The sequence below is a fragment of the Micromys minutus genome (genome assembly GCF_963924665.1).
Source record: "Micromys minutus genome assembly, chromosome: 28".
In the NCBI taxonomy this organism is placed as follows: domain Eukaryota; kingdom Metazoa; phylum Chordata; class Mammalia; order Rodentia; family Muridae; genus Micromys; species Micromys minutus.
In genome coordinates this window covers 15,882,007-15,900,178 of record NC_137963.1, presented here as the reverse complement: position 1 = coordinate 15,900,178, position 18,172 = coordinate 15,882,007, and the positions used below count along the sequence as shown (strand labels likewise).

Below are 18,172 nucleotides of genomic sequence, written 5' to 3'. Positions count from 1 at the left end.
CCCCCTCCCCCTTGCCTGAAATCCAAATAGCACCCCACTGTTTGCGGCAGGGGTGAGGTGATGTCTGGTTCCTCTTTGCCTCCTGTAGGCAGTGATTAATCTGGCTCCTAAACCAAAATAGAGAGCGTGCCTTATTATAAACACGGGGCCTGCGGAGGCCCGCCTGACTGGCAACCATGGCCCCAGCGCTTCTGTGGCTCCTCTGCCTCCCTTCGCCCACCTGGCACCCTTCACCCCCACACACAAAATCACTGCCCTGGGGCCACCTTGCAGGATGGACTGGCCCCCGTAATTGCCAGGGCCAAGAGAAGATAATGGTTTAGAGTCTCCTGTCCCCTGTGATTTAAAACTGTTTGGTAAACACCACTGAAGGGCCTTCCAGGGAGCCCCCTCTGCACCCCACCTCGCACCTTGACTGTGCTGGGCTGTACTGTTCCCACCGGCTCTAGAAGCATGTGCTTGGAGTCACACTTGAGGCCCTCTGGCATTCACTGACTGAGACAGCAGCCCATCACAGATCTAGAGTCTGGAGAACGGTCTAACCTTGGCCTCCGCTTCTTGCCGGACCGTCTTCTGGGACCTCAGCTTCTTTGTCAGTCCAGTAAAGCAAGAGGTGGTCAAAATGGTGACTCCAGTCCCATCCAATGTGGGTACTTTATTATCTGCTACTGACCTTTGCCCTAGGATGTGACCATGACCCATTGGCTCTGTCTCAGAGACCTGAATCTTTAAGGGGACCTTTCCTGTCTTTCTTCTGGGCTGCTCCCAACTATAGTGATTGGTGGTTAACATCTAAAGAATTTGGGCCATGAACCACATGCTCTTCCAAGGAAGCTGTGTGGCTTCAGGATGGTCCCTTACCTCCTCGAGCCTCCGTTGACTCACTGTAAGCATCCCAAGTGGTTCCTGCCTCCTAGAAGTGAGCCAGGGTGTTTGTGAGCATGCGTGCTTAAGGCACAGGGTGAGGCGTGGTGGATTCTGTGGTTCACCTCCATCCAGCTCTTTCCTGAGCATAGATTTGCTTAAACCTCATCCGGGATTTAACATCCCTTGTCTTTAGGGGAGAGTGATGCTTGGGGATTGGTTTTCAGTAGAGTATGGGAGAGCTAGAAGTCCAGCCTCACACTACCTTCATTGTTGCTGTTGGTCCCTGAGGCTCTGGGCTGTTTACAGTGATCCTCTAGGGCAAGCAGGGCTTGGCAGAGAGAGTTCAGAGGGGTGATTGTCAGAGCTCAATCTCACAGCCAAGCGCCCATGGCTCACCTTGCTGCTTTTGTGGGAGAAAAAGTGCTCACCTCATACTCTGTCAAGCCTCTTTCCCTGTCCCTAGGGCTTCCTGACACAGCCTTAATCGCTCTGACCTCCAGCTGCTTCTCTGCCCACTCCCCTTATCCTTTCTTCTGCAGTTCTGGGCTTCTCTGAGCTCACTGAGAGCATTTCTGCCTTGGGTCTTTTTGCGCTCTCTGCTCCACCTTCCGGGATGTCACTACCCTCCTCGGGTATGCCATCTTCTGTATCCTAACGTCCCTCGTTGATGGCAACGAGACATAGCATCAAACTTGCCATTTCAAACCGTTTCTCAGTGCATGGGTGATGGTGTTCAGCACATTCAAGTTGTTGAGAAGCTGATCCCCGAAACATATTCATTCATCTTGCAAAGCAGACACTCCCGGCCCATGGCACCCCATCTCCTGCCACCCACGGTTACCCTTTGTGCTTCTTTTCTTTCTAGGAATGTCAGCTCCCAAGGCAAAGGATGCTGCCTGGCTCTTTTTTTTTTTTCCCCAATGTGGAAAACCCTGCTGGCCCACGCACATTTCATCACTGTTGAATGAGTGAATGAATGAAGAAATGACGGCCACAGTCATAACTGTAGCTGGTGTTTCTAAGGCTGCTGAAAGGAGTGCCAGACACCGCGCTTGGCACTTCCCACGCAGACCTTACCACCCAGGCATTGGCTCTTACCACCCATTTTTAGAATTCTGAGGAAATCAAAGTTCAGGGAGGTAGAGTCATTGTCTCTGGCCACTTAACCAGCAAGGAGGTAACAGCCCTGGTTAGGGGTCAATCTGTTAGGTCTTTCTGTCCAGCTGCTGGCTGTGGTCTGGGGTCCACCTTGCCTACTTGTGGCCCAATGGAGGATTTTTCCCCCAGGGGCAGGTCTCGCTCTAGAGTGAGATGTATTTCGTGGGCGGTAGTCTCTCGGCATGAGACGATTCAGAAGAAATGCTGGCGAACTGCCCAAGCCTCTCCCTCAGACAGACTCTTCTGTTTATAATGAAGACTGTGACTTCCTGTGCATCTCCAGGGTCCGGGATGCTGACGTGTACCTGTGTGAGGTTGTGTTTGTGTGTGTGCCGATCAAGTGCATTTGGGGGCTGGGGTAGAGTGTTTGTCCAGAACGTTAGAGTCCTGGGTTTGACCCCCCCCCCCGGCACCCATAAACCAGCTGTGGTGGCACAAGCCTGTAATGCCAGCACTTGGGAAGGGAGGTAGGAGGATCAGAAGGTTGGGGTCATCCTTAGCTACATGGCAAGCTGAAGGCTACATGAGACTCTCTCTTAAAAGAAAGGAAGAGTAGATGGAAGGGGGAGAGGAAGGAGGGAAGGAGGGAGGGAGGGAGGGAGGGAGAGAAGGCATGGAGAGAGGAAGGAAAAAAGGAAAGGGGAAAGAAAAGAGAAACAAAACAGAAAGGAATGGAGTGGGGAGTTACGTCTACGAGCTTTTCAGGGGCCGTGCTGACTTGCAGACTGCTATCCCTTGTCATAGACTCTCGGGGTCCTAGAAATTGGAGTTAGAAGATAGAATCTAAGGGGCCTAAGAGTTTCAAATCCCCCATTAGAGGCCCGCAGACGGTCGATCACCCACGCAAACTTGCACAGTAAGTCAGAGACAGTGTCTCTCCACAGCAGAGCCCTGGCGTGAGCGGCCTGCCAGGCGGCAGTGCGGTATCGCTGAATGAAGGTGAAGGGTCAAAGCTGCCACCAAGCACCGGGGCAGCCTTCTGTTCCTTGGAGTAAGAGCAGAGCCAGCAAGGAAGGAGGCCGTGCCTCTGGGTGACATGGTCACGGTATTGTACATGAGCTGGACTGGGTCCATCAGCCACCATGTGTGTTCCGGTTTGACCTTGTTTCTGTTCCTTATGCGACAGACAAATGGCTCCTGTTTCTGACTGCCTCCAAGTCTCTGGATTTCCAAGGCAGGGTTGGGAATGTGGAGCACTGGCCCATAGTCTCTCACCCTACCCCCATTCTCTGCTCTAACAAAAGATGTCCCCAGAGCACTCTGTGAATGCCATAAAACCTGCCTCTGTGCAGGTGATGTGCTCCATGTCCCTACCATAAAGCCTGTTGCCTGATGACGGTTCTTCACCCCACAGGGACACAAGGGCCATCCTGGAGCAGCAGGGCACCCTGGAGAACAGGTGAGATCTGCCTGCATTGCCCTGTACTGCCTGATATTCCTTCTTCCAGTCCCTGCTTGGCACCAGCCTCGTCCCTGGACAGAGATTCTCTGGGACCCCAGAACAAGGCCTTAGGATTTCCCCCACCCATCACACCCCCCCCCAACCCAGTCAGTCACACTATCCTAGAAGAGTCAGTGTCTGCACTGCCGAGCCCAGCCCAGGGCTGGCAGGAGCCCCTGGACTCTGGTTAGAACCATGAATGGCTGGCCTGTCCCCGGCAATGTTAGGCGATATTATCCCTTCCATTCGCCTTGGGGTTTGCAGGAATTCTGGCCTCCTGGCCCAACTCAAACAGCAGCCCTGCCAGGGGACAGCCAGCCAACCCTCTTCTGTGCTTTCTTATTTTGAGCCTGGAGCAGAAAGATTTGTCCCCAGAGCTGGTCTGACCAGTTTCTAGAGAGGTGGGCTTAAGGCCCAGCAGACATTGCTTGCCAGTCTTCCTCCTTTGCCTCACATTCTTGCCCCTTTTTCTGTCCATTGTCGGTGCTCTCCCAAACACCGGGACCCTGAGCGAGCAAAGAAGGACCTCATCTTCCCTAACATTTCTCTTGTTCCTTCGCAGGGGCAGCCAGGACCTGAGGGCAGTCCAGGGGCCAAAGGTTACCCTGGCAGGCAGGTGCAGTATATACTCTGGAAGCTGTGGCCATGGTGGTAGCCACAGTGCCTCCAGGAGAGGGAGGCTGTGGATGGGGAGCCAATATACTGCCCCTGGGGGTAGGCCCTCAGGAAAGGGCTGGCTAGGGATTAGACCCAGCCACAATGCTGCAGGTTAGGGGGTTCTGTAGGAGAACTAGGGCTTAGAAAAGGCATTCCCAAGACCAGTCTCCCCCTGAGCTACCTCTGGTTCAACCCATGACATGGATGCTTTTAAGGACAGCTGAAGCCCAAGACAAGACTGGCCCCGAGACATTGGCAGCAGGGAAGGCGTCTCCATGTGTCCTTGCCTTCCATATTTCTGTTTCAGGGGTTCCCTGGACCTGTAGGAGACCCTGGCCCCAAAGGCAGCAGGGTAAGTACTTCTGGGCTAGTCCCATACAGGTGGAGCCTGAGTAGACATCACTGGACTGTCTATGGGTTGATGGGAGACCAGGGCTGTTAGAGGGATGGGGCTAAGCCTTGACGATCATTAAACTCCGTCTGCCTAGAACTGCCAAAGTAACACTTCTTATGGGATCTCCCAGAAGGGAGGTAGAGAAGGTTCTGGGTATGCTGAATAGGGAAATGGAGGTAGAAAGACAATGGACATTGGCCTCGGAGGGCATGGGTAGCTCTGCCAAGCTGCTGCCGAGACTGGATTCAAGTGTCTTGAAGTGGGGTCTGCTGTCTCTCAAGAAATGCTCAGCAAGTAGATCACATGGCTGCCAGTCTGGGAAGATCCTCAGTGACATGTCCTTTTCTGAGCTGTGGTAGATTGGAGGGCCAGTATGGATCCATTACTGGCCTTTGTCTCTGCAACAGTCTAATAGTTGTGGTGGTGGGCACAGCACAGGAAGGCAAGGTCCCTTAGACATACAGGACATGCAGAGTCAGTGCAGTTCTTGTTCTGGGGTTCTGGGTCTCTCTCATGAGGCTCCCTTGAGTAGTGGCCACAGAGGGAACATCTAGATGCTATCAAAAGTACCCAGGGCCCAAGGCAGCCACCTTCCCATTCTGCCTCTTGTATGTAAAGGAACACCACCCACACCAGCCTTGCCTCATGACTGACTCAGAGACCCCAGCGACAGACTCTGTCACTGACCCCAGATGGTCACTAGGCTTCTCTAAGGACATTAATCTGTGAACACAAGCCACGAGTCTCTACAGAAGAGGCAGGGAGGGCATAGTGGTTAAGATGGTGGTTGTTGATCAAGCTGAGTGCTGAGGTATTCGGGGGAAGAAGAGCTGGTACCAGTCTTCCTGAAATGAGTGTTTGTGACACTCTGGTTAGGGGTGTGAGCCTAGGAACCACAGTTTGAATTCAGGGACCAGTTCTGCTATATTGCAGCTGTGTGACCAGGGGAAGATCACCTTACCTCTCTGGACCTAGATGTACTCAGCTGTCTAGAATTTTAATAACCCCCACCAGGAGCGTTGTGAAGACACCATGTCATCATGAGTAGAGTCTGTAGCCCGTGTACATTTGTCCTAGGGATAGCTATGGATTCAGCCCAACTCGATGAGAAATAATAATAAACCCAGAACATTCCATAAGATGGAGGGGGGTCTTTCTTTTTCTTTCTTTTTTTTTTTTTTTTTTGCAACTTGATTGTGAGGTTCTCGAGTGTGAACTTTACAGTTGACAACTTTCTCACCAAATGTCCAAGTTAGGACTCGTGCGTGTGCTTAGCGTGTGCAAAGCGTCGAGCCGAGCCTAGCAGGTAGCTTGAGCTTGGCAGGCATAATTATTGTTGGGCTGTGGTGCAGCGTCTAATGGCATGAGCCCTGAACTGCATCCTCATCCTTGAAAAGTTATCAGAGCACAAGGGAGGCAAAGAGAGAGACCGTGTACCAAGATGCTGAGGAACGCTAGGGAGATGAGCTTGCTCTGACCTGCATTCTTGGTACTAGAAGGGAGAGCCCTGGAGGTAGGCTGTGTGTGTCATGGTTCTAACGCCATGAGGTAGGCAGGGGATGCCGGGTTGGGGGCTCACAGGGGACTCAGGCTTGGGGTCTGGAAATCAAGTACATTTGCTCTGGACCACCGACATAAAACGGTGACAAACCCGTGTTCTTAAGTCCACTGGGGCCCGGGTGGCCTTTGAGCTGAACACAAATTAGCCGAATACAAATTGGTACCACCTCTGGTCTCTGGGGTTCTTGGCAGAATTAACTCAGGAGCAAGCACCCATGGGCCTGGCACGGTGTCAGCTCTCTGGGGTGGCCATGCTGACTGGCAGTATTTGGCAAGCTCTAGGAGGAAGCACTGTAGGGCCCATCCGCAAGGCAGGCAGATCTGACAGCCCTGCAGCATCTAACCTGGGTACTAGCTTCCTTCCACAGGTCGCAAGCTGGGTGCCGGGCCTCTGCCGTCCTATGCTGCCCTCCCTGGTGTGAGCGTATGTGCCTTTGGACTACATCGTGGACACAGCACCATGCAGTCCACGGGCATATACACTTGCCTCAAGGTCTATGTCATCGAGGACCCCTGGAGTCGCCACCACAGAGGACCGGGCCGTGGGATGGCAGCAGGGAGGCTGGGCTAACTGCACCCCGTGCTTAACCTCTCTGATCCCCACCTGCTCTTTTCTAGGGTTACATCGGGCTTCCGGGGCTCTTTGGCCTGCCAGGGTCGGATGGAGAGCGGGTAAGTGTGTTTGTCTGTGCACCGTCGCCCTTGACTTCCTCTGCGTGGCAGACTGTCTGCTGACGTCATCCATGAGCGACGCGCCTCGGCAGGGCGAGGACCAGGAAATGGCATCCATGAGAGGCGCGCGTAGGCAGGGCGAGGCCCAGGAAACAGCATGTGCATATTTGACTGTTACAGCACTGGTGGTCGGGGACAAGGCAGGGGGGACCCCAGATTTGGTGTTCTATGTACTTAGAGCAGTGACGGTGGACAAGGGGCTCAACAGAGGAGAGTGTTCTGCAGGGATGGCCAGTTGGCTGTTTTGTAATTAAAGGTTTATTGACCGTAGCTATGCGTATAGATTACCACTGTTTATGACTTTCCTGCCACCGTGACAGGGGTTGAGTAGCTAAGACAGAGGCCACCCACAGAGCTCCAAGTAGTCTCTCCTCCCTTTGGCACAGGCGTGCACTGGCACGGGCGCCTGGCTGCTTTACAAAGTGTCGTGAGGCTTGTCTGGTAGAAGGGTGGGGACAGAGCCAGGTGTCAGATGCCAGGCCAGGGATCCCGGGCAGAAGCATCGTAGCTGACGTTGGTGGCAGCAGGGACAGGGGACATCATGGATGCCTGACTCTGTCCTGGGCCCTGAGGATGTATATAGATTGGCTTCAGGGTTTCCCAAGATACTCTGCCCTCCAGACCAAGTGTCCAAGTCAGGGAAGAGCTTCCCACAGACCTTTAGGGCGGGCGACATTAATACATGCTCCTTTCTCCCCAGAGCCTGTACTTGGAAGTTCAGTTGTAACCCTGTCATTAAGCTAAATACAGAGCATTACAGGAAAGCAGACGAAGGTGCACTTAGTGAGCACCTGCTGAATGCTAGGAGTGCTGGCTGCTTTCTTTAGAGTCTTCCCAGTAGGTGTTTATGAGCCCCCCCGCCACGCCCCCGCTGCCGCCCCAACCCATAGCTCTGCAGTGAACATGCAGCTGGAGCCATGTTCTGGGCAAACATTCCAGACTACCCAGGGCTTTTTTATGGGTGTGGTAGGTGACCCCTAGAGCTTGATGATAATCTCTCTTCTCTTTCCTCTACAGGGTCTCCCTGGCATTCCTGGCAAGAGGGGCGAGATGGGTAGGCCGGTAAAGATTTTCCGTGTCTATTACGCAGACTCGATAAGTACCCCACCTCCCACTAGCCGCGCTACATTGCTGGTCCCTGAGACCTGGCACTGTCTGCCTCTGCTCTGGGTGGAGGGCGGGGTAACCAGGTGCAAGCGCTGGCCGGAGATGCTGCCTGGGGTTCTTGCTGCTCTGGGTGGCCCCTCTGTCTCTATGTGCTTCAGCGACTTGTGGGGAAGGCTTTATGTCTCGGGCTTCTGTGCAGGTATTAGCACCCCGCAGGGGACCTGAGTCTTCACCTGGGCAGCACATCGTCTCCATGGTGTCAGACAGTATCAGGTCACCCATTCTGTCTTCGTTCATGCGCATGCGAGGCTAGACTAGGAAGTGTGATAGGCCACAAGAGTAGTCCCAGAAATGATTCAGTGTTGACTCCCACCCAAATCCACTGGCTCAGTTTAGGCCTCTTCGTCGCCATAAGAAATTAGTTTTCCTCTTCTCCAGACATCTATAGGGCATAAAGGGAAAAGCAAGGCTCAGGGAGGTTAAGTAATGTGTCCAAGGCATTTCGGCCTCTGAAGAGTTGGAGCAGGGGCCATCCGGGACTGACTCTTGGAAATACCAAATAGTACCAATATCATAAAAGTAGGTGTCCTAGACTCTGTTAGGAAAGCCATTGATTCCGGAAGTGGAAACTGAGGCTCTAAGAGATAGACCTTTAAATAAGGCCTTGTGACTGACTGTCACCAAGACAACTTTCTTACAGGGCCGATTGGTGGCTTAGCTCTCTGCTGCCACCCTGCAGGTTGCTTTCCAACCTGAGGATCCCGGTCACCTAGTTCAACTGACCACTGGCTAGACAATGCAAGCCACTTGACCAGGGTCACACAGCAAACTGGTAGCAAAGTCCGGATCCGAACCTCAGACCCTTGATAGCCCAAAGTGTTTCCCACAGGGTCTCTCCCCATCAACTCCTCTCTCCTCCAGTGGAGCCTAGAGCTCTTATCCCTGCTTTGCCTCTCGTGCTAGAATGAGAGTGTGTAATGTTGGAAGAAGGTCCAAGTATAAAATGTTGGCAGTTGCGTAGAGTTGGCAGGACTTCTGGCCCGGCTGGTTCAGGGTTATGCACAGCAGATGGCTGAGCCATAACCTAGCCAGACTCTCTCATTGATTCTAGAAAGAGGCTACAGTGAGTCTTCTTGTCTAGCGTTCTCTCTCTCTCCCTCTCTCTCTCTCTCTCTCTCTCTCTCTCTCTCTCTCTCTCTCTCTCTCTCTTTCTCTCTCTTTCTCTCTCTGGATCTGTCTTCACTGCTCTGGGGACTCCTATCCCCCACCGTACTGCACATGGGCCTGGACCTGGCTGCTCTAACTGAGCCAACACAGAGTGAGGAAGGCAGCCCCAGCTCTGTCTCTCACTGTGTGACTCAGAGATGCTGAGAGCTTACCTGAGGACACACAGGAATTCCTGCCCCGGGCTTTTCCCAGTCATCAGATAGTGAAGGAGAGAGTATATAATCCCCACATGGGGAAACTGAGGCCTGAACAGATGAGGGGGAGGGTCTGGCTTTTCATTAGATGTGAGTCCCAGGTGTTGGTGGCCTGTGAGTCTTTGAGACTTCTGCCTGCCTGTTTCCATCTTTCTCCCTTGATAGCACAACTCAAGTGATTTTTCTAGTTTCTTTCACAGGACAGCGTAGAACATGATCTGCATCATGAAACAAGGGGTCTGGGGACCTCGGGGGCCTTCCCTATCAGCTGATTTCAAGTACAGTAGAACACATGCAAGTTAGACGTGTGGAGAGACTTCCAGAAATTAAATATTTAGCTATTACACCTCTCTAGGTTCATAGCTCCTCCTGGAGGCTGTTGAATAGCCCTATGATGGATATCACCCCTGACTAGTAGTGTAGTGTTGCATTTGTGCTTGGCACGGATTTGTTAATGATGCTTAGCTTGGCCTTGCCGAGGACTTGAAGGGGTAGCTGGTTTGCAGGCTAGGAGACAGAGCCTGGAAGCTCAGTAGGTCATCTGTTGAATGCTTAGGCTGCCCTGGCCCTGACTCCATCCTCCGTAGCAGAGAAGTAGATTCTGGAGGCAGGAGCTTGGCTGGAATGCCTTTAGATGTCTGGGCCTTGGCACATTGCTGTCCACACCTCTGGCCCTGTGGGCTGTTGCCATCCAGAGGGAGGAGGGCGGAACCTTGCCTTAGTCTATTTTCTTCCGCCGGGGCCTGGTTCTGCTCACAGTGTAAGGCAAGGCGTTCAGACCCAAAGGGGCCCGACCTGGGGAAATGGAGGAGCCACGTAGCGGGGTCCGGCAGTGAGCCAAGTTCATTCCTTGGGCCATGGGCCAGGCTGCTGCAGTCAGGGGTTGGGGCACCGGAAGAAGGAAGTGCCTGCTGCCATAAGCTAATGTGTCTTCATCACGCATACATAAGGCACAGCCAGTAGGCACTGGATGGCCAACTGGGCAAAGAAGAGAGGCCCTGGGTAGCTGCTGGATATGGCCGTCTGCTAGAGGGTGGAGTGGCAGGAGCTTTGAATCTCAGTTTCCTACGGGTGCAGAAAACTTTCATTCACCTAAGCTGTGGGCTTCCTCCGTCTCAGGCCACCTTTAATTGTTCCCGAATCTTTGAAGCTTCAACATTGCCTAACAGTCTTTTTAAAATAAAAGGCACAAGACTCCATCAGTGGTGGAAAACCGGAGATGAAAAAGGGTTGGTCCCCTAGGCCACTGTCTATGTTCAGGCAGAACTGGATTTGATATGCATTTGTCTGGAGCAGTGATGTCCCTTTGAGATGCTCAACTTCTAGTTCTTCTGTTTCTGCTTGACGTCACCACATAAACCAGCTCCGGGGCCAGACTGCCTGGATTCAAATCCCAACCATGCTACCCGATAGCTGTGTGACTTCGGACAGGTTTCTTAACATCTCTGGATCTCTTGATGTCTGAAATTGGGTCGGCACAGAGTCCCTTTCCTGGGTCTGCTGCGGTTGGTTGTTACTGTCATGGCTTTGTCTACTGTCACTCACAGGCTGGCCCAGTCTGCTCCTGAACTGCAACACGGCCTCACTGAGGTTTAAACTCAACCTTCAGAAGGCAGTGTCTTGAGACCCTCCCTGGTCTTAATAGTCTCTGAAGTAAAGCAGACATAACTCAGCTTCTTAGAGTCTTCTTGGCGGTAGAGCCATGGTGGTTTGGAGCTGTTGGCCTGGCTGCTGGGTCTGAGGAGAGTAGTGGGCCAGCTTGGGGCACCGTGTGCTGCTACCTAGAAACCACAGGTCTTGTGCCCAGGATACACCAATACATTCTCTTCCTCGCCAGCCTTGTCTCTAGATCACGCTAGGCTAGCATATATTTTGGGATCAGCCCTCAATCAGCACAGTGAATGTCTACCCAGCCCATCACACAGCTGCCTGGAGAAGACAGGGTGGCCCTGGTCTCCTCTAGACCCTGAACCTAGAGTATAGAACCAGCAAGTCCCAGGTCTTGCCACTGGGACCTTATGGAGCCGGCCAGGGTGTTCCCTGCTATATTTTGTCTTCATTTCATGAGTGACTGCCCTCACACCCTGCCCCAGCCTCTACAACCACCATAAAGAGAAAGTCAGTGCCTTCAAAAGCTGTCCTATACCACAGCCCACCTGGCAGATGGCTCCTGCCCCAAGAGGTGGCACGAGTCAACGGATCTCGTTCGGAAAAAAGGCTAGTGTCAGCTAGCCGAGACTCCTAGGACACAGGAAGAGGAAGCTTGTGTGGGTTGGGTGCATGCCACAGAGACAAGACTGTGCGTGGCAGCACCCAGTCACCTGTGTCCTAGGTGGACACCGTCACTCCTTAGACCAGGCTACTCCATTTGGAACTCACAGGAGTGAGCCTGGACAGAAGCAGAACCCAAGCTCACCTGAGCCACAGACTGGTTTTATCAACTTGGTCAAGTGACTTCCTGCCTGAGCCTCAGCATTCCTGGTCAGTGAAATAAGATGAGTCCCGTTTCCCCAGGGGTGGACATCAGACACACGTGCAGCCTTGCACGCCAGACAACAACCCAGACGACAACCTGGTCCCAGTCCCATCAAATGTCTCTGCATTTTCTGGGGTCTGAATGAGCCCATGAGTCCTGGGGAATGAATGTCACTGTTCTGTGCCAGTTCAGGAACAGGACCTATATGCTCACATTCCTACTAGCTCAGAAACACAGTCAGGGTCCTTGCTCAGTGGTACAGACTATGTGACTGTTTCCTAGGGCTTCCTTCCTTCACTCCTTCCTTCCTTCCTTCCTTCCTTCCTTCCTTCCTTCCTTCCTTCCTTCCTTCCTTCCTTCCTTATTCTTTCTTGTTCTTGCTGGATGTTTGCTGGATATCCAGAAAGTACTAGCAAGCTAAAGCCTGAGGCTCCTCCGAAGGGGTTATCACAGTCTGGCTGCCTTTCTTTTCATTCCTTCTGTCAGGAAAATGTGAGCTGCGCGCTTGTCATTTATCTTGGGAAAGCCACAGTTGGAACTGGAAGAGGGGAAGGAGTTTACAGGCTCTAGCTAAATCCCTCCTTTCCCTTTGAAGTAGGAATGGATTCCCCACCCCCATCCCCCAGGCCTCCCCACAGCTGATGTTTTTCCAGCTGCCTGGCTCCCTGAGGACTGTGGAGCTTCTTAGTCAGGTCACAGAAGGGCTGAGGGGCCAGACCTGCCCAGGCTGGTGGCCACAGTGCCGATCCTCCCTTGCAGTATGGCTTGGAGTGACCTTGCCACTTTCCTGGTCACAGCCTTAGCTTGTAACATAGGGATGATAATTCCACAGTATGGCTTCTGAAGTGCACGGCACAGCCACAGAGCCTTCCTTTGACCAGTGGGGAAACTGAGGCCAGTAGGCTCTGAGGAAGATGCAGTACAAACTTCGGCAATCTGCAGTGGTCTAGGTCTGTCACTTCCTGCCCCGGTCTGGGAGTGGTGCCTGTCCCATCTCTCAGATCAGCTGTGGCCTGTCCCTTGGTTCCATTGTGCCAGTGTTTGTGGATAGCAGGGAAGACTTCAGAACCCCAGATTGAGAAGTGAGCCTGCTCAGATATTGTCCTTGCATCCTGCTGGGGGTGTGGCTCAGCGCCAAACTGCAGTCTTGAACACTAACCTCCACATTTCTTCTCTCTCATTCCTTCAGGGCTTCCCTGGAGACTTTGGGGAAAGAGGCCCCCCTGGACTTGATGGGAACCCTGTAAGTATCCTCCATGCTTGCTAACGGGCCAGAGTACAGGGGACTGCAAGAGCCTGTGTTTGGGGTTCAGACAGACCTGGGTTGTTTCCTGCCCTATGAGTGCCCTTGGAAAAATGGAAATACTTCTCTGAACCCCTTTCTTTTGTGGGTACTCTGTGCCCTCCTGGAGAGTCCCTGCCTGCTGAGCTGCAGGCTGTCCCCAGTCTCTGGAGCTTCTGTCTGATGGAACTGCCACCATAGGAAGCCCCAGACCATTTATAGGTGGATTGCTTTGGTAAAAGGCCCTTGCAACAGCTTTGTTGGAGGCAGAGCCAGGTTTATAGGTCTTCAGGTTTACAGTTTGTAAACATGCAGAGGCCCAGCTTGCTGCAAGGAGATAAATTGGTCTCCCCTAGGGTGTCCATTTTCCCTTATTGTTCTAGCTCCAGACCCTGGGTGAGATATCTCAGTCTGGGGTGCAGTGGCCAATATTCTCAGGAACACCTACTGTTGGGATTCTGTAAACCCCACCCCTCAGTTACCTGGCAATAGCCAGGTATGCTCCGCCCCAGTGACCTGACACTATAAAAAGGGGCTGCTTGACCCCTCCTCTCTCTCTTGCTCCCTTGCTCTCCCACCTTGCCCCTCCTCTCCCCTTTCCCTTCCCCCATAATGTACTATACGATTATGTGGCTGGTCCCTCAGGGGGAAGGGATTCCCAACATGGCCCCCCCAAAGGCATCTCCCTTGTCCCCAGGCCTCACCACACCTCCATGGGCAACATGCCCCCAACTCTCTTCATCCTTCCCCTAACATTGGTGCTGAAACTGAGACGTCATCTTTTCACAACATTGGTACCCTGCGTGAGGAGATTAGATTTTCTCACCACCGGATATCTTTTTTTTCCTTTCACCTACCTGTTCTGGTCCTCATCTTTCCCTGGGGCTCTCTACCGGCAGCCAGGCCCAGCCCTGCCCAATGGCTTTCCATCAGCACCCTAACGTTCGTCAGTCCATTTCAACTCCGTAAATACTCCTGAGTCTGACCTAGCCAGATGTTCTGGGGACAAGGCTGTGGCCTTAGAACCAGGAGCCTGGAGTGTGTGCGCCCTGGGAAACCAGTTCACACCTCTACACCCCAGTTTCCCTCCCAAAGTGCAGGTCAGAACACACGCTTTAGAGGATGGGAGGCCTTAGCCATTGTAGTGGACAGTTGTCATTGGTGCCAGGCATCCCCAAGGTGCCACGCATCCTGGTGTCACTGCTACCCCTTTAGTCCATTGCACTTGGCTGGGGAGAGCTGGGAGGAATGGAGAAGCTTGGCAGATTAGGAACAGCCCATGGGGAAAACAGAAGAACTGGGGTGGGGAAAGAGAGGTGGAGTCTCTGGGTGAAACAAGATACCTTTCAAGGGTTTGCAAGAGAGCTAGGACCTTCCCCCAGTCTAGGCTTACTAGATTAATGTCCTAACCAACGGAAGCGACCTTTCCTGCAGTTCCCTTGGGTTGGGGAAGACACCTTTTACCTTGGGGCCTGAGGAATAGAACAATCCTCTGGCCTTGACACCAGCTCTGCCGTGGAATGGCTGAGAGACCTTGGTATTTCCCTTTCGGTAGTCCCGCAGTTGTACGAACAAGGACAGCCCTGACGGGAGGCTGGCACTTCTCACCATGAGTCTGTTGGCAGAACCAGTTTTTATTCCTGACTTTATGCTTTTGAGCTTGAACCAGGCTCTTCCCCCATGTTCCCCCCCACCCCTGGTGTGGACATTAAATGGTCCATTTATAAAGCTTTGGAGGCCTGGAGTTGGAGGGTCAGTCTCACATTGCCCCATCCTCTGGACCCTGCTGTACCCTCAGCACCTTGGAAACCCCAGGAATGGCAACAGGACCTCCATGTGATGTCTCCATTGCTTGCCTCTGACCTTAAGCATACCACTCACCTCTAAAATCTCACCAAGAGAAAAAAAACACCTCCACCTGCTTAGGGCCTGGTCCAGCCCCACCCGGCTGTGACCTCTCCGTCTAGAGTCTGGAAGGGGTTGGGCTTGGAAGTTACAGATGGGGTAGATAGTGGAGGGGAGTGTACTACACACCCGACAGTAAGCTTGTAAGACCACTTAAGGGGCTGTGCTCGGGAAGAGGGAAGTCGGCTCCCAATGGTCCCACACAGCACCCGCATGAAGCGTGGTGTAGGGGAGACAGGGCAGTAACCACCTTGATTTCTGTATTTCCAGGGAGACATTGGTCTACCAGGGCCACCAGGAGTGCTCGGGCTCATCGTAAGTACACACGTGCCTAGGACCAAGTTGGGCAAAGGTGGGGTAGCCAGGGTGTGAGGAGCAGGCAAAGGGCCTTGCAGGAGAGTCAAAAGGGGCCTCTTCAATCAAGCCTTCAAAGGGATGAGGGGGATAAGGAAGATGAGGAGGAGGAGAAGCAAGGAAATAGAAGAGTAAAGCCAGAGCCATGCATGCGGTGACAGCAGATACTTTCCTACCTCCCTGGAGTCTTCTCCCTCATCAGTTAGATGAAGATGAGTCTCGGAGCACAGGGCTGCCAACCATTCTTAGGCTTGTTGCCTGGCCCTTGATTTGCAGACCAGTAGGTCAGTGTGATAGCAAGCCATTCAACCTGTGAAGGGCTCAGGCCCAGAGGAAGACTGTGGCTAGCAGTGGAGCAGGGACTCTAGTCCTTCATCACCCTTTTCCTTAAAGCATTGACTTTGGAGCAGGAAGGCCAAGTTCAAGTCTCACCTCGGTCACATCCTGGTCATGTGACCTGGGCCATGTCACTTGGAATCTCTATGCTTTAGTTTCGTCATTGATGGAATGGGGGTTGGCCGGAGTCCTCTTAGACTCCTCGTTGTGAGAATGAAAGGGGGTGTGGGTACGGTGTGGCCTGCTCCAGCTCTCTGTAAATAATGAATCAGTGGACTATAGTGTTATTGGCATGACTGTTACCTGCTGAGATGCCCAGGCCCAAGAGGCTGAGGAGCTGGAGGAGACAGAGACTCTGATTGTTCTGGGCTGGAAGGGCCCTGGCAAGTGGCTCTGCCATTCAGTGTAAGGACTTGCTGCCGGACCTCCAGAGCTATTCTTGGCCTTGGAATCAGCCCCAAGGGCCAGTGAGAGGCCAAAGCCTGGAGATAACCGCAGAGACCCCCCCCCGAATGTGCTCCTCTGCTCTAGTCCTATGAAACTTGTGGTGTAGCAATAGCAGGTACAAGATGCCCCCCCCCACCAGACAGGAGGGCTGGCTTCCTTCCAGCAACTGTGCTGAGAATTTCGTTCAGATGGAGGCTGGAGGTGGGGTTAACAGGAGTATGATGAACCCCGTTCCCCAGCGTAGTCTATCCTTAGAAGAGGGCCCTGAGTCCCCCAGATTGTCTCTTCTGCCCAGGCAGATGGGAACAGAGCCTGGTTAGAGGACATGGGTCAGGTCGACCTCTTGGCCCTGGTCCTCAGTGACAGTCTCGCCTCTATGAACCTCAGAAACCCTCTGTCACATAGGATCTTTGTCCTTATTTGTTCTGGGATCACAGATGCACATAATCCAGTCTAGGCCCTGGAACCCCATCGCCCGGGTTCAAGTCCTACTTCACTCATCCATATAATCCCAAGTCCTAGATACATTTCCTGCCCTCCTGTCCTTTGGTTTCTTTACCTATATATTGAGTATTATTCTAGTAATTGCTTTGGCGGATTGATCGGTAATGTGCGTAGCTTAACACTTAAGCAGTATTTAGAACATGAAAAGGCTTCCAGAAGAACTCATCATAATAATAGCTATTTTTTATTTTTCTGTTACAAGTCTGGTAGCATTGTACATTGGAACTTAGTAGGAGAGGGTATTACAGTTGCCTAGTGATGTCTGCCTTGGCTGGGAATGCTACGGTTAGCTAGTCATATCCTTGGCTGAAGACGCTACAGTCGACAGTGATGTCTGTCTTGGCTAGGGATGGGAAAGTATTAAATCAGACACTCATCTCTGATGTTCATTCAACAGAAATTTGCTGACTACTTGCTTTGGCAGTATGGGCCATGAGAATCTGAGCATACGCTGAAAGTCTTAGTATCTGTTTTTATCGAAGCTCTGAAGGGATCACTTCAAATGCTTGCTCATTAGGCTCCAATGTGAACACCTCAGCTGTTAGAAACTCCATCCGAGCAGAGCCCACATTTTCCATTGCTGTCCTGTCTTCAGCCCAGGTTACCCTGGGAAAGGCTGTTCCTGAGGTCAAATGTCCATTGAGAAGCCTTCTCTTTTCAGACTCCTTCGGTGTGAGCAATACTGGTCCCAAACTTTTCTGAGGGGATATTCACACATCCCGATAGCCATCTTTGGGGATATTCACACATCCCGATAGTCATCTTTGGCAAATGTTCCCATTTGGCATTGTCCCAGCATCCTCTAGGTTGGGACCTAACTGAGAGGAGAATAGGTTCTGTTTGAGTGAATGAACAGATTCTGTGGGCGCAGACTATTCTGCCTCTGTCCCTGTTCCTCCCTCAGACTATACTGCCTCTGTCCCTGTTCCTCCCTCAGACTATACTGCCTGTCTCTGCACCTTCTGGTATTTGGCAGGTTTCTTCCAGCCTCAGGATTAGCCAGACAAAATGTTGGTTGCCCTGGTGGCTTTGGATGCCAGATGTAATGTGTAGGACGCGTTTGTGCTAGAGTGTCATTCTACTTACCTGACATTCAGATTTGACTCGGCCCCTCGCTTTCTGTTTTGCTTCTCAGAGTGTCTCTTGGAAGGTAGGAAAACGGGCCCCAGGTCAAGCAGGAGATGGTGGGGGTTTGCTTGGAAGCTATAACCCCCAGTTTCTATGCCCAGTGCCCCTTTCCTGCCCTCTTCTGGGTCAAGCTCTGGTGTGTGCCTGCAGTGCGCAGCCTTGTGCCCATGTGATTTCCAGACAGCCTCTTCCCTGCAGCCTCCCTTGTCTCGTGTCCTCCTATGGCCACTGTCCTTATTTTCATATTCGCTTCTCTGCCAGAATGAATTATCTCTCACCTGGGCACCTTAGGTGGGCATCACTGGGTTGGACCTGAGCCCACCAAGACCGGATCGAGTGCCCTCTCTGGTCCTGGAACTCTGAGTGTAAAACTCTGAGCCAGGAACTTCTGGGGAAAGGAAAG

General features: G+C 52.6%; 1 protein-coding gene across 1 annotated transcript in view; it reads left to right on the top strand.

The window, feature by feature from the left end:
• Positions 1–18,172, top strand: part of COL27A1 (collagen type XXVII alpha 1 chain) — a gene marked incomplete at both ends in the record, with an annotated part of 113,963 nt that overhangs the window by 35,085 nt on the left and 60,706 nt on the right. The window contains 7 exons of the mRNA XM_080940188.1: positions 3,380–3,424; positions 4,029–4,082; positions 4,431–4,475; positions 6,696–6,749; positions 7,827–7,871; positions 13,003–13,056; positions 15,271–15,315. Of these exons, the coding sequence (XP_080796314.1) occupies positions 3,380–3,424; positions 4,029–4,082; positions 4,431–4,475; positions 6,696–6,749; positions 7,827–7,871; positions 13,003–13,056; positions 15,271–15,315 (342 nt within the window). The remainder of the gene's footprint in view (positions 1–3,379; positions 3,425–4,028; positions 4,083–4,430; positions 4,476–6,695; positions 6,750–7,826; positions 7,872–13,002; positions 13,057–15,270; positions 15,316–18,172) is intronic.